The 17,282-nt window shown below is 40.2% G+C and overlaps 2 protein-coding genes across 2 annotated transcripts; both read left to right on the forward strand.

Moving 5' to 3' along the window:
• Window positions 1–1,444: 1,444 nt before the first annotated feature.
• spo11 (SPO11 initiator of meiotic double stranded breaks) lies at window positions 1,445–8,328 on the forward strand. Its single transcript, XM_054609065.1, has 13 exons — window positions 1,445–1,635; window positions 2,431–2,544; window positions 3,250–3,338; window positions 3,699–3,765; window positions 3,906–4,014; window positions 4,348–4,434; window positions 4,980–5,016; window positions 5,184–5,293; window positions 5,403–5,502; window positions 5,905–5,942; window positions 6,405–6,481; window positions 6,884–6,995; window positions 7,718–8,328. Exons 1-13 carry the CDS (start codon window positions 1,520–1,522, stop codon window positions 7,835–7,837), a joined length of 1,176 nt encoding a protein of 391 aa, XP_054465040.1. The 5' UTR covers window positions 1,445–1,519; the 3' UTR covers window positions 7,838–8,328.
• Window positions 8,329–9,358: 1,030 nt separating this feature from the next.
• LOC129100082 (5-aminolevulinate synthase, non-specific, mitochondrial-like) lies at window positions 9,359–13,920 on the forward strand. Its single transcript, XM_054609599.1, has 11 exons — window positions 9,359–9,443; window positions 10,483–10,688; window positions 10,803–10,979; window positions 11,141–11,254; window positions 11,353–11,572; window positions 11,667–11,851; window positions 11,996–12,175; window positions 12,438–12,602; window positions 12,699–12,967; window positions 13,076–13,238; window positions 13,571–13,920. The coding sequence occupies exons 2-11, from the start codon at window positions 10,499–10,501 to the stop codon at window positions 13,729–13,731; spliced, it is 1,824 nt and encodes a 607-aa protein (XP_054465574.1). The 5' UTR covers window positions 9,359–9,443; window positions 10,483–10,498; the 3' UTR covers window positions 13,732–13,920.
• Window positions 13,921–17,282: the final 3,362 nt, after the last annotated feature.

The raw sequence follows: 17,282 nt of genomic DNA on the forward strand, positions 1-17,282 counted from the left end.
TGCACTGACCTTAAGCTTGAAGAGGAAGACTTCTGCTTGCAGTCTTTTCCAGGCAGTCGACTTACAACCTGATCACACAAATCCATAGAGGAGAGGATTTAGTGGCAGCATTATGCATATCATAAATGCTGAATGATTGTTTGCAGAATGTGCCATTTGCTGAAATGCCACAAGGTGAAAATACTTCACAACAAGTAAATGTGTTGCATTCAAAACTCAGAAGTAATGAGGATTTCTTATACTTCATACTGTATAGGCCTATAGTATTTTGTGTACTGTTTCGAAGTATACAATGCATTATATTTTATCAACTACCAGATGGTTTGAGTAGTGTGTATATATATATAAGCCCTGTACTTTCTGCCTTTCATTGAAGAGGTACTGAGATCCGGTTAAAAAGAGAATGAGAGAAAGAGAAAAGGTGGAGCTGAGCACATTAGAAGGAGACAAGCCCTGAAGGTAAGTACAGCTAAATGCTGCCAAATTATAGATATGTTTGAAAAAAAATCAGAACGTCATAATATCACAATTACACCTCCTGTTTTAAAGAAATGTTAAAATGGCATCAACACTTCAATCTAGCTATGAAAGTAGGGGTTATGTGTATGTGGAAATAAAATGTTTCTATAATATTAAAAATAAGGATCTGTGTAATCTTTTCTGCCAGGTGGGAGTACATGCAGATACTCAGAGCTGCTTCAAGTCCTGTCAGAGCCCTGAGCAAACACCAGGTGCAAAAGAAAAGACACTCCCCAACACAAAATATGTTTTGCTGTAGCCTTAGTTATGTAGGAACAATTGACCCACCCTTGAAACTGAATACACTTGATTTGAACTACTTTTTAATGTTTTTAAGTCAGGTTTTGGTGTTTAAAAATAAAACTAAAAGACATGTTACTGGTATAACCGGTAAACAATTCTGTCTATTTTCGAATGTGTGGAGATTAGTTGGCCCTGGATCTTACTCAGGTCTAACTAAATGCAGTAATTCTAAAATGCAACTCCATTACAACAAGTAAAAAAAAGTCACCTGCCAATAAGTCTTTCAGGTGTGCAAACTCTTTCAAAAAAGCTCTAAAATTGTGTCGAATAGAAGTACAAGTACGTCGAAACTGTAGATAAGTATAGTACTTAAGTAACGTTAAATGTAGGCCACTTGATTAACAGTACTTTCACATGCAAAAACAACTAATAAACTAACAAGTTACACATAATCTAATAAACATATTTGATTTTTCCCTTTGAAACCCACTCAAAAATACTGAGTAAGCTCCATATATGCATATTATGATGTGAATATCGTCTTATAGTGTAAAATAAATAAGGTGGAAGTGACATTATCATTTTGTTGTTCAGTTTTAATTGTCTTTTCATGTCATAAACAATTTGAAAACGTGAATCCCTTCCAGCTGGAGAACCAACCAATCAGACAGCTGCTCAGTGCGCAAATCTCGCGAGATTTCCACAATACTCTTACGCGGGAACATCGGGGTTTTTCTTACATACGCTTAAAAAATACATGATGGCATCTCGTGTAACAGATATGTTTTCAGAAATTGACAAGTTTCGCACTGAACTGCTGAACAATGTCGACGTTATGACAGACTGCCAGCGAATAGAAGAAGAAATCAGCCAGTAAGTTCCGGCTTCCGGCTAACGCGATCACATTTAAACGGTGTTAGCTGACGTTAGCGTTCCATCCGGGTACCCAGCATGCTAGCCGTGGCAGTAACGGTTGCCATGACGACGGGTCGAAAGTGAGGCTTCTATGTCGTAAATCTTAAAAGTGGTGGAAATTACGTCAGCTAAGAATCTGAATTCTACTTTACTTAAGTGCTGTACTTTACATGAGTATCTACATATTATACTACTTAATGCTATTCTATTAGACTTAATTTAAGAGTAAATGCACTTTTTTTAAATATTAAAAGAGACTTATCTGCAGGTGCATGCAATACTTTTAAATTAAAGTATTTTTGCATGTTGGAATAACTACATTTAGTTAGACCTAAGTAAGATCCAGGGCCTACTAAATCTCCACACATTAAAAAATAGATCACATTATAACTGTTTAGTTTAAATATTTCTCTGTTTTCTGGTTATACCAGTCAAATGTTATTAAGTTTTATTTGTAAACACAAAAAACTTTTTAAAAAAACAGGTTAAATTAGAACAATAATTATTTTTGATTATTTATTTAGTGAATCCAAACTATATTCAGTTGTCAAAGTAAACTAAAGTGTAGTTATTTCATTCACTGGATAACTGAAGAATAAACATTCCTGCTTGATTGATACTCAGATTTTAAAGAAAATATACTATACAGTATAAAAATATTCATCAATATTGCTGAAGCTGAAGAAAAAAAATCAAACTCCATATTCTAGGTTTTTGACAGCCCATATTTGAACACTGTATCTCTATTTCCAGGAGGGAAATTTTGACCCGCATTGAAAACGTAATCCTAGAAATAGTGACAAGTCTTTCCAGAGATGAGGCCCCTGTCCTGGCACTGCCCAACAGATCCAGCTGGGCCAACATCAGGTAACTATTTAAACACTCTGTAGCATAAAAAAATAATTCTACCCGCCCTGAAGACTACACATCTGTCTAAGCCTTCTGACCTTTACAAGATAAACACACGCTGCTTGTGTAAAGAAATAAATAAACATTTACCTATAGTTTTTTGGGGGGAAAATCAGGCCACACACGATGATCAGATTGCTGTTTAATACACACTTCAGCTTTGTATAAGGGGTGTTGTAAGCAGACTGCACGGGCAACCAGGTGGTAGAAAAAACAAAATTAAACTTTGGGTTCAGAGGGATTGAAGTTGAAATAACTTCCTGCTGCTTTAAAAGATGACAGAACGATAAGGAATTGAAAAGCTCTGGCCTACACGAACACGCGTTTACAAAGGGCTTTAATGCGACTAGGCTGCGGAGACCTGATGCTCAGAACAAAGCAGACTGTCTGGTCTTGTTTGGATCAAACCTCGCCGCAGCTTAAAGCACATTCTCAGCCCTTTTTTTAAATGGGCGAATCCAAAAGGTTTCACAGAGGAATCAGGAGGGTGAGGTACGGGGGAGGCTTTCCCACAGGTAGGCCTCAGGGTGTGGGGAATTTTAGATGGCTCACAGGTGGGGGAGCTGATTTTCAAAAGCTCTAAAAGTAAATGCAGCATACACAATTTGTGTAGATTTACTTTGATGGCTTCTTTTCATCCCTTCTTTTCACTTCCCACTTGAGCTTTGACAGTGCCGTCGGGCTCCAGATGAACTCAGGAAGTTCTGTCACCACCATTAGGAGCGACTGTCCGTCGTCTGCCACTAAATTTGGTGAGAAGACACACACACCTTCTGTTGTTATGTTTTCTCTTTTTCTGTTTTTGACAACCGGCATTCCTTCCAGTCAAAAAGCCTTTATACTTATACTGTACTTCATGTGGCTTTCATTTCTTTTCATTGTGAACACATTCCTAAACCGCACAAACGGCAGTAAAAGTCGGATTTAGTTTTAGGTGACAAATTGGCAGAGACAGAATATGTTGAAAGAGGCTTTTAAGGAACGGTTTATCTCACGGACATCCTAATTAAGAACAGAATATGTTTGTTTTTCCACTCCAGTCTGTTTTAAAGATGTGATAAGTGAATAAAGTGTTTATATTGATTGATTTTGTTTTGTTTCTCTGTTCAAAGCGCAAATTCTCAAGATTTTCCTGATCATCTACAGACTTGTGCAGAGCAACTCGTTTGCAACCAAAAGGTTATTAGTCATCAGTGCACATTTTATATGATTACAAAAGCTTAATAAAGTTCATGTTTGGTGCATGTTTGTTTTTCTGTAAAACTGTTTTGTTTTGTTCTTTGTTCCTGAATTTAAAGATTTATATTTGCTTTCCACAGAGACATCTATTACAACAATACGCAGCTGTTTGGCACCCAGAAGGCTGTTGATGGTATCGTGGATGATATTTCCTGCATGCTTAAGGTTCCTCGCCGATCTCTACATGTGGTAAGCGTGTGTGTTCTCGTTAATTGGAGAGACGCTGTGCTGTGTGATTGCTTGGTAGAAAAACACACACGCCTCACACATTAAAACCATGTAGAAAAATTCCTCTGGATATGCTTTGTTTTTATGAGGTCAAGTCCAGCAGATGAAATCTATTCAGTGCTGTGTTTTTAAACATTTTCCTCTGCATATCTGGGGAAACACCTGTGGGGGGGAGAAAAAAAAAGGTTCCTCTGATCAAACAGAAATTGAATTAGAGTTGAATTCAAAGAGGCAGTGTCAGCAAAGTTAATAAAAGCATGCTTCAACTTTTTCATGTAACTTTTATGTCACCAGATGGCCACGTCGAAGGGATTAATCTCAGGTGATCTGTGTTACATGGAGGAGGACGGCACAAGGATCGACTGCCGCTCCAGCTCTGCTGTAAGTTCCATCCGCAACTGAAACTGTCTTTATGTTGCTACACTGAGAAGCTCTACATCAACTATGACACGAGGAGTTTTCATGGTAAAAAAGTTATTTTACATTTATATTTAGTAAAAAAACATCTACAGCTCCACATGGTGACTTGTGTTTTCTACCAATGACATTACATTACATTACATTACAGTCATTTAGCAGACGCTTTTATCCAAAGCGACTTACAGTCAGTAGTATATTACATATCATTCACCCATTCACACACTGATGACAGGCTACCATGCAAGGTGCCACCATCAGACTCTAACTAACATTCATCATCCAGTCCACACCGATGGCAAGCCTTCAGGAGCAACTTGGGGTTAAGTGTCTTGCCCAAGGACACATCGACTGCCAAAGCTGGGTATCGAACCACCGACCCTCTGATTGGAGAACTACCTTGCTCTCCACTACGCCACAGCCGTCCCTATGACAGAATTTCTATGACAGAAAATAATACTTTTAAACATCTTTTACCAGTTGAACCATTACTGATGGTTTTGTTTCAGGCTGTTGCAGTTTCATCAAACATTCGTGGGATTAGAAGTATCCTTTGTGATTTGTTTCAGAGTTTGACTGCGTATGCACATGCCTCCCATTTTTGTCACTAGATACCTCTGAGAATGTGATATTTATTTAATTTTGTATATTTTTGTGTGGAGAGGACATTACATAGTTGGAGGATCTGGGTTGTTTTCCTTTATCATTTACAGATATTTTATCATCCGCAAAATTTGTCATGATAGTCGAGAAGGACGCAACGTTTCAGAGACTTCTGGACGACGACTTCTGCACAAAGATGTCTCCTTGCATCCTAATCACAGTGCGTTTCCTTTTTTTTTTAAAAACGTGACTTGAATCATATTAATTACAATTTCTCAAAATGGCCGTTATTAAAGTTTTGTTTTAACGGCTGTGTTTGTGTGGATCAGGGTAAAGGCGTGCCGGACGTGAACAGCAGGTTGATGGTGAGAAAGCTCTGGGACGCGCTGCACGTCCCCGTCTTCGCCCTGGTGGACGCCGACCCTCACGGTACTCATCATCCGTCCCAGTTCAAACCAGTTTCACCTCTCACACATACTTCACATATTTCCACACAATTAACGACACTTCGACTGTCCTTTCATCTCCGCACACACACACACACACACACACAAAGCTAGACAAAATCGTCCCACAAGGCCGGCAGATGTTAGCACCTGTCCGCTACGTCATGGTGCCTAGTCGGACTGTTATTTCCGTTGGCGTGATCTCGTCCTGGCAGGACGGCTCACTTTCCATCAGTCTCCATACCTCTAACCTTTTCCCCATGGCATGACGAGACACATATGTAATGCTTTACTTTGTTCTAAGCTCTGTTACACATTTCGGAGGATAATTGCTCTGGAATGCTGGTGATTGCAGCGTGTCTGTCTCTCCCTCTGATTTTCCCAGGGATTGAGATCATGTGTATCTACAAGTACGGATCGGTGGTGAGTGCTGCCATGCCACTTATTCCTGTACTGTATATGATCCAATGTGGCCTGTTTAGTGTCTCACTGTAAGCAATATGTAATTATGCCCCTCTTTTATGTAAAAAAAAAAAAAAAGCCCAATCATCCATCCAGGAATATTTAAACTGACGTCGTATGGAGTGAAAACGTTGAGTGATTGTTGGTCTCTGTGATGTTTCTGTAATCATCCTTTGTGTTTGTTAACTTCATTGTGAACATGTGTTGGGTTTAACCACACTGTAGGTACAGTGCTGATTAGTGTGTTTATTTGAGATACATTATGTGTATAAGCATTTTTTCTGCGGCTGTGTGTGTGTGTGTGTGTGTGTGTGTGTGTGTGTGTGTGTGTGTGTGTGTGTGTGTGTGTGTGTGTGTGTGTGTGTGTGTGTGTGTGTGTGTGTGTGTGTGTGTGTGTGTGTGTGTGTGTGTGTTTTTCCACAGGCCATGTCCTTTGAGGCCCACAGTCTGACCGTCCCCAGCGTTATGTGGCTAGGCCTCCTCCCCTCTGACCTCCAGAGGTTTGGACTCAACATTCGCTACTTCCTACTTCCTCCTCCTGCCTCTAATTGGGATTATATTCTGGGGACATTTACAGTTTGTTTTGGTTTCTGTTGCTGTCGCCCTCACTTTTCTTCTTTCCTGTAGGAACTGCATCTGAGAGCATATTGAGTTTTAAGTATACGTCCCCTAGGACAAATTTAGGCCAAAGGCGCTTTTTGACATACATTTAATTGTAGTCTGCACTTTTTTAAATCCTATGTTTCCTCTTAAACATACACATAATAACTCAATGTGAGTCTGTTGAGAATGGGTGGAAACGTACTGAAAGGACTACATCTATCAACTGAACCGCCTGTTGCCATTTTTAGGAAATCAGTTTTGTTATAATGTGTCGATAAATCAACGTTTCCTTTCTTCAGGCTGCGGGTTCCCGAGGATGCCCTCATCCCCCTCACTAGTAGAGATGAGAACAAACTCCAAAGCCTCCTCAAAAGGCCATACGTAACCAGCAAACCTGACTGGCAGAAAGAGGTGAGAGAGGAAACCGCTTTAGAATATAGTGAAGGTGGGAAGTGGCAACGAATTTTGTGAGCTAAATAAAGTGCGATGTAGGGAAGCATCTGAAACGTATCACTTCAAGTAAACTGGTTGTGAGGCTAAAAGGTAATTAATTCGTCGAGTGTCATCCTATTTAGATGTAATTTGAGTAGTTCTAATGTCAAAATAAATAAGTTCAATTTGACCAAATTCTGCCAGTGTGTGATCAAATACTTGACTTTTTCCTTTTTCTTTTTTAAATAATGTTATTGAGTTCTACTAAAACACAAAAAAAACACATTTATTCTCAATTTGTTGGATGAGTTTTAACCTTCACCACGTGTTACTGAATTCTTAATCATAATTTTCCATTTCACCCCCCCCTCCCCCTAACCTACCACACTCTGCAGCCATGAGCATTTACTTGTAGAAAATGGTGATCTGAAACACCCTGCTCCTTTTTCAAAAGGACACTAAGTGTTCTCTCTCAGATGTTTTAATACAGTTGTAACATCTTTGCTAATGTGACACATGGCGCAGGAATGTGCGTGAGAGGTCAGCTCGGCTCGCTGGTACCGACCATGCAGAGGAGCCACTCTGTTGTTGAGTGGCTGTTGGAGATAAACACCTGATGATTTATGCGTGTTTGCACGACCTCCTCCTTCATGCTCCTTAAAAACAAAACTGCATGTTTGTTCTTGTTGTTCTTGTCGTAGATGGAACTGATGCAGCAGAGTAAGGTCAAGGCTGAAATACAGTCACTAGCAGCCATAGCTCCGGATTTCCTCACCAGCATCTACCTGCCCAACAAGCTGCGGTACGGGGGCTGGGTGTGAGCACAATGATGCCCCCTCCAGTAATAACAAGGGAACTGCTAAAAGCTGGTTTCAAAACCAAAACCAGATTTTCAATTTAACTGTCCTGCCCTCGTCATATGGATCAAAATAATAAGTTGGTATGTAATGTTTTTTTTTTAACGAGTGACTTTAACGAGTGACTGTTTGCTAATTGCAAAATGTCTCACCCTATCATTAAAGCCTTGTAATCTCTATGACAAGTCACAACCTGTTTGCGGTTTCTCTATTCTTGTTAACTTTGTTTATATCCCCAAGATGTTCGGGCCTGCTGTTGAAAACCTGCCAACCACACTATGTGAATCAGTTCCATTCATGGAGTTAATTATTCTACAATTGTTTCAGCATTGTCTTGCATGATTTAAAAACCACTGAACACCGCTGTGCATGTTTTGTGCAGAGACAACATGTTAACAGATGAGTAGGGTGATTTAGTGGCTCTGGCATTTGTGTAACTAGGGCGACTCATTTAGTCAATGAACAACGTGTAGAAGCAAACACAACTAATGAACACTGCCTCCAGCAGGTGGAGGCAGTGTTCATTTTATTGATGCATGATTCCTCTTAACACATTTACTTTAACTATAATCATTGCAATACAAATATCCATACAAGGGTAGATCACAATGATTAGTAACAAAATGGGTGCTTTTGCATATGAAATCATTTATTAAAGTGTTTAACCTAGCATAGAGGTCACTACACTGCACAGCTATTCAAATGTTGTTTTCTTGTATAATGCATCTTGTGGCTTTGTGCCCTGGGTGCTTTGCCAATTATCATAAAAGATAGTCTGCACATTTTCTTTGGACACACCTTCTCATTCAACTACTTTGAAGAATCTAAAATATAAAACATATTCTGGTTTGTTGAGCATTTGTTTGTTTACCACATAATTCCATGTGTTCCTTCATAGTTTGGATGTCTTCAATATTAATCTACAATGTAGAAAAAAAATAAAAATAAAGAAAAACCATTGAATGAGAAGGTGTGTCCAAACTTTTGACTGGTACTGTATGTTTATACAAAGAAAATACTGTAGTACTGTACATATATTATTTTATAGTTTTCACATCTTTATATATAATTTTATTCATTTGTTTGTTAAATACATATTTCTTCAGTTGAAAACAAATGCTTTGAAAAAGCTGGATTAAAAAAAACTAAAGTTCAAATCTTGTTTTTCATGCCTAAAGAGCAATAAAAACACTTGGTAATTATACAATATAATAATATAATATAATCATAATTCATGCATGAGAGGGTTAAAAAACTTCTGTTTTATTAAGATCAAAGAGTTTTATTGAGTACATAAAGGGGAAACGTGGGTTGAGGACCAGAGACATTTAACATTCAAAACAACTTGTTTAGGAATTGTTTATGTGTCCAGTTTAACAGACGTAGAGTGCGTCCTGTTTGTAATAGAGGATCTTTGGTGGGCGTGGCTCTTTGCTTGTGCAACACACTGCTGCTACGTCACAGCAGTGACCGAAGTCTTATAATATCTACAGCTGGAGTTTCCTCAACGTGAGAGAAGATCCGTCTTTGGGAGTCAAGAGCTGCATTTCTATATTAAAAGATAAACCAGGTGGGTTATTATCAGAGCTGCATGAAGCCAGGTGGTCCAGTCTGGAGACCCCTGGCTTGAAGATAGTACCTGTTTTTGTCTGCCATCTATTAAACCTTGGCTTTATAAGCTTTTGCTGATCAAAAATTATTATTATTATTATTTTATTTCTCAGTCTTTATGGTTGTTTTTTGCTGCAGACATGATAAAAGCAACTGGATACTGTGAGATCACTTTGTTTTGAGGCCACTGTGTATGTTATATTATTTAATATTTATTATAGTTTTCAGCCTCCCTTTTTTGATTTATCAGATTGTGGATGTTGTGATAATGATTTATATAAAACATTGTAAAAAAATAAAAATAAAAAAATGATTGTGTGTAGCTAATTATGGTTTACAATCTATCTGTGACTTAGATCTGTTGTTTATTCACGGGTAATCCTAAAAAAAAGGGGTCAAGGTCAGTTTCCTCCAAAGATGTACTTTTCTATAAACAAAGTGTTTATAGATTGGTAACAACAGTAACTGATAATTGATTGGGCAGATCTTATAAGATCCAGCCTCTGTTTTTGTCATTTAGAGGATGGCACAGGCTCAGTCTGGTACAGTTTTGTTTCATCGTCTCCTTTGTTACCAGACATGTCCTCGAGAGGCCTTCCCTTTCCCACTTGTCAAGGACAGCTGACTACAGAGCAGAGTGGATGAAAGAAGTCTCTCAGGCTTTAAGAAAAAACATTGCAGTCTGGTCTCTCTGCTCATAGATTAGTGCAGAATCAATCATGTTCCGCAAGACATTTTTCATCTGTTACGTCAGGGTGGACTGGGATGTGTTCAGGTAAAGAAAAGATAACTTTGTGAGAGTAAATATTCCTAAATATTCTTAAATTTTACCTGAATAGTTGTCACATCGTTGAGGAGGATCTTTAAACCACACTGCCTGTGCTATCGGTCTTTATTTATAACGTTACCAGGTTGCATTCCAAACTAGTGGATGTCTGTTCTCGCAGGAAAACCAACTTGACATCATTTTAATGCCTTTTTTTCTCCCTCTCCTTCAGGTCAAGAGGATCTCACATGGACGCAGTGATCCGCCGGTGCCCTTTCCTCACTGTTTTGCCCAGTGTTGTCCTGCAGCTGTCTGGGAGGTCATCGCTGGTGAGCTATGCCCAGAGATGCCCTGTGATGATGGACCTGGCCTCCAGACCTCTGGCCAGATCTCTGTCCTCTTCAGCTTCTGCATCCAAAGGCACCCCAACAAATGACGGTCAGTTTTAAGGCACCCTATATATTGATTAACTGTTAAATTAATTAAATTGATGGTGATTCTTATTATTTTTTTTAGACAGAATTTAGAACTGCATTCCTATTCCTTCTGCAGATCAAAAGCATGAAGTCAAGTTGCCCTCGGGTCACGTCACGCCCCCTGCTGGCCAGGCCGTTGGCTCCAAATGCCCTTTTCTGGCTGCAGAAATGGTGCAGAACAACAACAGGGTAGTGAGAGAGGCCCGCATGGAGCTGCAGGAGGACGTCCAGGAAATGCTCTCTGTGCGCACAGGTAAGAAACATGTAATTGGATACTCATAATAAGTCAGTTATGTAAGTTGTGAAAGGTCCTTGTTTGGTGCGTAAACACTCTTGTGACATGTAACGCTCATAGGACATTAATGTCATGCATTGATTTGGAGATTATTAATAGTGTGCATATTCCTTAAACAGGGAAGAAAGACTTGGATTTATCGGTAGACGAGGCCAACACAAGAGCACCGAAAAGCCTTTTTAGACCCCTGGCCTCCAAAGGCTCTCACCTGCTAAAGGACAATCTGCCTAAGGGTAAGAAACACAACTTCTTCTTAATGTACAATCATTTCTTAATACTCAAAGAGATTTGTTTTTAACATAAAACCCTCCTCCTGTCTTCCCTCCTTCAGTCGTCACCTTCCAGTATGACAAGTACTTTGAAAAGAAGATTGAAAGCAAGAAGACAGATCACACATACAGGGTCTTTAAGACGGTGAACCGGCGTGCCTCCTCGTTCCCCATGGCGGACGACTACTCGGAGTCTCTTCACGCGAAGAGAGGCGTGTCCGTGTGGTGCAGCAACGACTACCTCGGCATGAGCCGTCACCCCAAGGTCACCCAGACGATCATGTGAGTCGGCTCCCTGATCGAGGATCACTAGTAGAATAAACTAGTTTTAAAACATAAAATGATAAACATGGTGTTGTTTTTTTTTTCTTTTAAGGGATACTTTACGGAAGCACGGTGCCGGTGCTGGAGGAACGAGGAATATTTCAGGGACGAGCAAATTCCACGTGGAGCTTGAGCACGAGCTAGCTGACCTGCACGACAAGGATGCCGCGCTGCTGTTCACTTCCTGCTTTGTAGCCAATGACTCCACGTTGTTTACTCTGGCAAAAATACTACCAGGTACTTTAAACTAAGCTTGGAAAGTATTAAAACATGTGACCTAAAGTTCCATGCCTTTGCTAAGATAGAAATATATATTTGTTTACATATTTCCCTAATTCATCCGTTGTAGAGTGTCTATCTCACATTTGTTTACTCCTCCAGGTTGTGAAATCTACTCTGACGCCGGCAACCATGCCTCAATGATCCAGGGAATAAGAAACAGCGGGGTCAAGAAGTACGTCTTCCGTCACAATGACGTCAACCACCTGCAAGAGCTGCTCGAGAAGTCTGACCCCTCCACTCCAAAGATCGTTGCCTTTGAGACGGTGCATTCAATGGACGGTGAGTACACGTGCAAGTGTCAGGTATAGTTAAATAGGACATTTAGAATTTTGTTTAGTCCTATTTGATGTTTTTTAGTAAATGTTTTTTTCTGGAAAATGTGGATTAACATTACTGTCATATACAAAACCACAAAAATGTGAGCAATACTTCTCAAAATTAAGAATAAATCACTGACACAATTTTAAATGATATGTTCTTCCATCCAATCATATATGATAAGTGATATTAAATAGTCTAATATATGCTGTGTCTTATTCAGGGGCCGTGTGCCCGCTAGAAGAGATGTGCGATATCGCCCACAAGTTTGGCGCCATCACCTTTGTGGACGAAGTTCACGCCGTGGGTTTGTATGGACCCAGAGGAGGAGGGATCGGGGACAGAGACAGAGTCATGCACAAGATGGACATCATCTCTGGAACCCTTGGTAAGTAGAACTAACGAGGGGGAAACCCACCGTAACACACGTGTAACGGTTACATATGTGCCTTCTCTATCTTGTTATGGGGGTTTTGGCCTGCAGGTAAGGCGTTTGGCTGCGTGGGCGGCTACATCGCCAGCACCGACGCCCTGGTGGACACCGTGCGCTCCTACGCCGCGGGCTTCATCTTCACCACCTCCCTGCCCCCCATGCTGCTGGCGGGGGCCAAGGAGTCCATCAAGGTCCTGAAGAGTGAGGAGGGCCGGGTGCTCAGGAGGAAACATCAGCGGAGCGTCAAGCTGCTCCGACAGATGCTGATGGACTCTGGTCTTCCTGTGGTCCACTGCCCGAGCCACATTATACCTGTCCGGGTAATGGAAATGAATCATTCATCCATTACTGATGCAGGAATTGAAGCCTATTTAATAGCCTCATTTTTGAAATATGAATCTGACATGTGACGTTTCTGTTTTTGGCAGGTGGCTGATGCAGAGAAGAACACGGAGATCTGCGACATCATGATGTCTCGTTACAGCATCTACGTCCAGGCAATCAACTACCCCACTGTGGCTAAAGGGGAGGAGCTGCTGCGCATCGCACCCACACCACACCACACCCCCCAGATGATGTTCTACTTTGTTGGTAGGCCCACTATCATGCCTTTCTCATGAATAAAGAAAATCTAAAGTATTTTGTGTTGTGTTTAGCAGTCGTAGGTATGGTTAAATTGGTGGTGAAATATACTTAAAATACTACAAAATGAACCTTGTCGATAGCAAAGATGATAAAATACATGAAGTTTCAGTTTTTGACCCTGTGAAGAAATTGCAATTCTTTAGCCAAGTAGCTACTTGTATTTTATAAACTGGATATTTGGACTTTTTTTTTTACACTTTAAGGTATATCTTTTAATCATAATTCATGGCAAAGATTGTTGTATCCTCAGCTGTTTGCTCTCTGCTCCGTCTCCACAGACCGGCTGGTGAAGACGTGGAAGGAGGTGGGTATGGAGCTGAGGCCGCACTCCTCAGCAGAGTGTGACTTTTGCCGACAGCCTCTTCACTTGGAGCTGATGAGTGAGAGGGAGAAGTCCTACTTCACAGGCCTCAGTCACGTGATATCAGCAGTGGCTTGATAGCACGTAGAACACTAAAATCCCAAACAAGCCCCACCTCCTAGTATTTAATCTTATTTATTGTATTTACATTAAACACATCACTGCGTAATAAAATGTCCTATCGCACCAAATAAATGTGTGGGTTAAGTGTTGATTGACTTTTGTGTGTTCACTTTTGAATGTATTGATTATGACTTCAAAAAGGTCAAACTTTTATGAATGCATATGTGTGTACATTGGTTTTTCCCATGTGTAATTTACATAATGTAAATGAATTCCTCTATTAAAAAGCCAAAACACAGCGTTTGAATTAGACTTTTTGGTAGCACATTTCATCTAAAAGGAAACATTTTCTGACTCTTATTGGTTGTTAAAGTGATGTTTCAGAGCAGGGGGCTTTTCTAGTAGTAGTAGTAATATTTATGCTGCCTTTCTGAAGAAAATAATTACCCCTTTTCCCCTTAGATTATTACTATATGGGTTGTTTAACTGATTTGCTGCTAATGTGCATATTATGTGTTACGCAAAGATCTAATCTGAATAATCTATTTGAACATTTCATTGAAGTGAATGAGATTACACATGGCACTAACATACCACACACTCACTCCAAACCAATGAACATACATATCTCAAATCACTAATAGGTGCAATTATATCTTACATACAGTTTTATCATTTGACCTTCATCCAGACACCCAGGATATTTGTGCCACACACACACACACACCCACACACACACACACACACACACTTAAGGACGCAGCGTTACTGACATTGGATATCAGACGGTTACTGACTCAAATGGCTGGACCGAGTATCTGTGACATTGAGGCCGACCTATTCAATTCATTCTATGTTTAGATACGTTACGTACTGGAAGTATAAGTTCTGACCAATTTGTTGCTGTGTTAAAAAGTTTACACTTGAATTATTCTGTTAAATTTTCAAAGATTTTTACAAGGTTGCTTGTGTACGATTTATCATTTAAATAAATAAATACTACAGTTTTGCTTTACAGAGCAATGTTTAGGTCAAGCCTAAAAGAATGATCCCTGTCACTTCCACACAGGAAACAAGGTTGCAATCACTTATGCCATTTATTTTGCCAGGAAGTTATTTGAAGGTTATTGTTGATCATTTCCATGGTTCTACAGAAAGAAAGAAAGAAAGAAAGAAAGAGAATCATGATCTTACAAACAAATTAGATCAAAGACGATCCGTTAATCATCTGAAATACATCATAATCCCAATAATAGAAATGAATTACTACTTACATTGAAAGTAATTCAAAGGACACATGGAACACAGACACTCGATCAAGGTTTGGAAGATGTTTGGAGACAAAGAGGAGGAAGTCCTCACCTAGGCCTCCATTTATAAGGTGTCTGATCTGAAGTCTATTGCTTTCTGTATCGGGAGTGACAAAGTCGGATCGGTGCAACCCTATACGTGTGCTGTATATGTGAACGTTTTCATTACATGCAGTGCATCTGGCAGAACGATTATCTCTCATAACAGTTAGAACATGATATGGAATATGGCATTGCATCTATGGTGGTGTAGGATACATGTTATTATCTCCTAATTCAAAAGTAACGGTTGTATTAAGTAGGTCTATCATAAAAAACATGGAAAACAAATTGGATAACTGCCACAACAACTAGTTCTCATGATGTTTTCATAGGAAATCCTTGTGGTGTCCATGTATAATCAGCTTAACGGCAGATTTGTGGGCATCTGGTCGTTCATTCATGAAATGCATTTCATGGCATTCATGGTTTTCACCACACGGAGGCGTCCCGGCTCTCCTGTTAAGATCTGTGAGGCCTGTGACGCCGGCCACCTCCTTCCTCTGCAGATGACTCATAGCTGGTGCAGCAGCTTTCTACGCTGAACCACTAGATGGTATCAACAGAGAACAGGATATTGTGTTTCCCATCTCTACAGCGAGGGAGAGCACATTGGTTGTAATAAAAATGCAGCAAATACACTTCATTTGAAATCACAGCAGTGGCATTACAGAGCATTTTAAATCTCTCGTCTCTCAATTGTCAGATTTATCTTTCATCGGTGTAGCAGCCTGGTTATTTTATGTCGTTTTTCATACAAGATAGAATTCATATTTTCATTGATGTTAGACATTTTGTATCCTGTGGCCTCTCATCTTCATGTTTGGATGAAATTAGTCCAATAAGAAGCCTTTTTTACTCCCACATGCAGAGAAACATCAATGGAGAGGAAGCTCTCCCTCCCATCGGTCTCATCTTCAGTGCTTCCCGCTCTACATCTGCACGTGACAGGGGTGTGTTTGTGTGTTCATCGTGTACATGCGTGAAAGCCCTAAGCAGCAGCACTCTACATACAAAACCTGTGATTCTGTAATTCAAAGGACTACAGTCAAACCAAAGTAGTCTCTCTCTTATTCGTGTGAGTGAATCACCCTTTGATCATGTCCGTGGCGCATTATGTAACCCAAAGTGTTGGTGGAAGTGGAGCAGTCAGGTGACCACCAAGTGATAGTTCTGCTCGAGAATATGAAGCAACGCTCCAGTTACATGCTGTGTTGGTGTAGCTGATTTGGATTTCAAATCTTGGGACATATTCATTATGCAGCGGGTCATACATAACAGCATCATTTGCATCTTTGATTTGATAAACAAGGTCATGCTTCCGCCTAAAAATCACTCTTGCTTCAGTGAATCCAGTTAATCTAAAAAAATTCCAGAAACATATTGTTGACAGGAAGTACTTCTTTTGTGTTTTGTTTGACCTCATTGTCACACATTATTTCCCTCATCCATCACTGTCATTTGTAGATGCAGGCTGCTCACTTCCTTATTTCAAAACATCTGATTCAGGTCCGATAACTCTTTAGACTTTATGAATGAGAGTTTAACTGTAACAGCAGTGGATTGAGGGATGGACAGGAAGTTTGTGTGTTGGGATTCAAACTCTTTACATTATGTGGTTTTTTTTTGGCAGGTGCTGAAATGGTGGTGTGGTGCCTGTTATTGTGTGTGATCAGCCCATGGTTAAGGGCATTTGTGTGCAGGTTTAGCTCTGTTCCTCATTCGCTTTTAATCCCGATGCTCTGCACATCTGTGTCTTCCCCCCCGCACACGTGTGCAGACGGATGAGCTGCACGACTGGATTCCCACTGCACGCATCTCCCTCTCCCAGTCTTATTCCTCCACACTCCCCTTGCATCATGATACACATCAGTAGCAAAACCAGGGGAATGTTGTGGTTGCATTCTAAGGAAAGGCACTCATGCACAGCGACACCATGTAATATAGCATGGGAAATAAAGAAAAAAGGTTTCCCCTTCACCTGGCAGATTCAATGTAAATTGAGGAAGTGAGCAATTTCGAGGGTGTGACTGATCTGATAATGAATATTATCACGGTGAAAGGCGACAACCTACTTCCGCTGCTCTCATGCAGAAAAATGCATCACCAATGCAAAGGACAGGGGGAGTTTACCCCCCCACCAGCAGCAAAACGAATGGATTCAGAACATTTGCTGCTGTGTACTTAATGATAATGAATGTATAGTGCTTTCATTGT

This window comes from Anoplopoma fimbria, chromosome 12 (assembly GCF_027596085.1).
Source record: "Anoplopoma fimbria isolate UVic2021 breed Golden Eagle Sablefish chromosome 12, Afim_UVic_2022, whole genome shotgun sequence".
NCBI lineage: Eukaryota > Metazoa > Chordata > Actinopteri > Perciformes > Anoplopomatidae > Anoplopoma > Anoplopoma fimbria.

Coding starts and splice junctions, on each gene's coding strand:
- spo11 (XM_054609065.1), top strand. CDS start 1,520: ATGATGGCATCTCGTGTAACAGATATGTTTTCAGAAATTGACAAGTTT. Junction 3,339..3,698: donor GTCGTCTGCCACTAAATTTG/GTGAGAAGACAC, acceptor CTCTGTTCAAAG/CGCAAATTCTCAAGATTTTC. Junction 5,017..5,183: donor AAACATTCGTGGGATTAGAA/GTATCCTTTGTG, acceptor TATCATTTACAG/ATATTTTATCATCCGCAAAA.
- LOC129100082 (XM_054609599.1), top strand. CDS start 10,499: ATGGACGCAGTGATCCGCCGGTGCCCTTTCCTCACTGTTTTGCCCAGT. Junction 12,176..12,437: donor GACGGTGCATTCAATGGACG/GTGAGTACACGT, acceptor TGTCTTATTCAG/GGGCCGTGTGCCCGCTAGAA. Junction 12,603..12,698: donor CATCATCTCTGGAACCCTTG/GTAAGTAGAACT, acceptor TTTGGCCTGCAG/GTAAGGCGTTTGGCTGCGTG.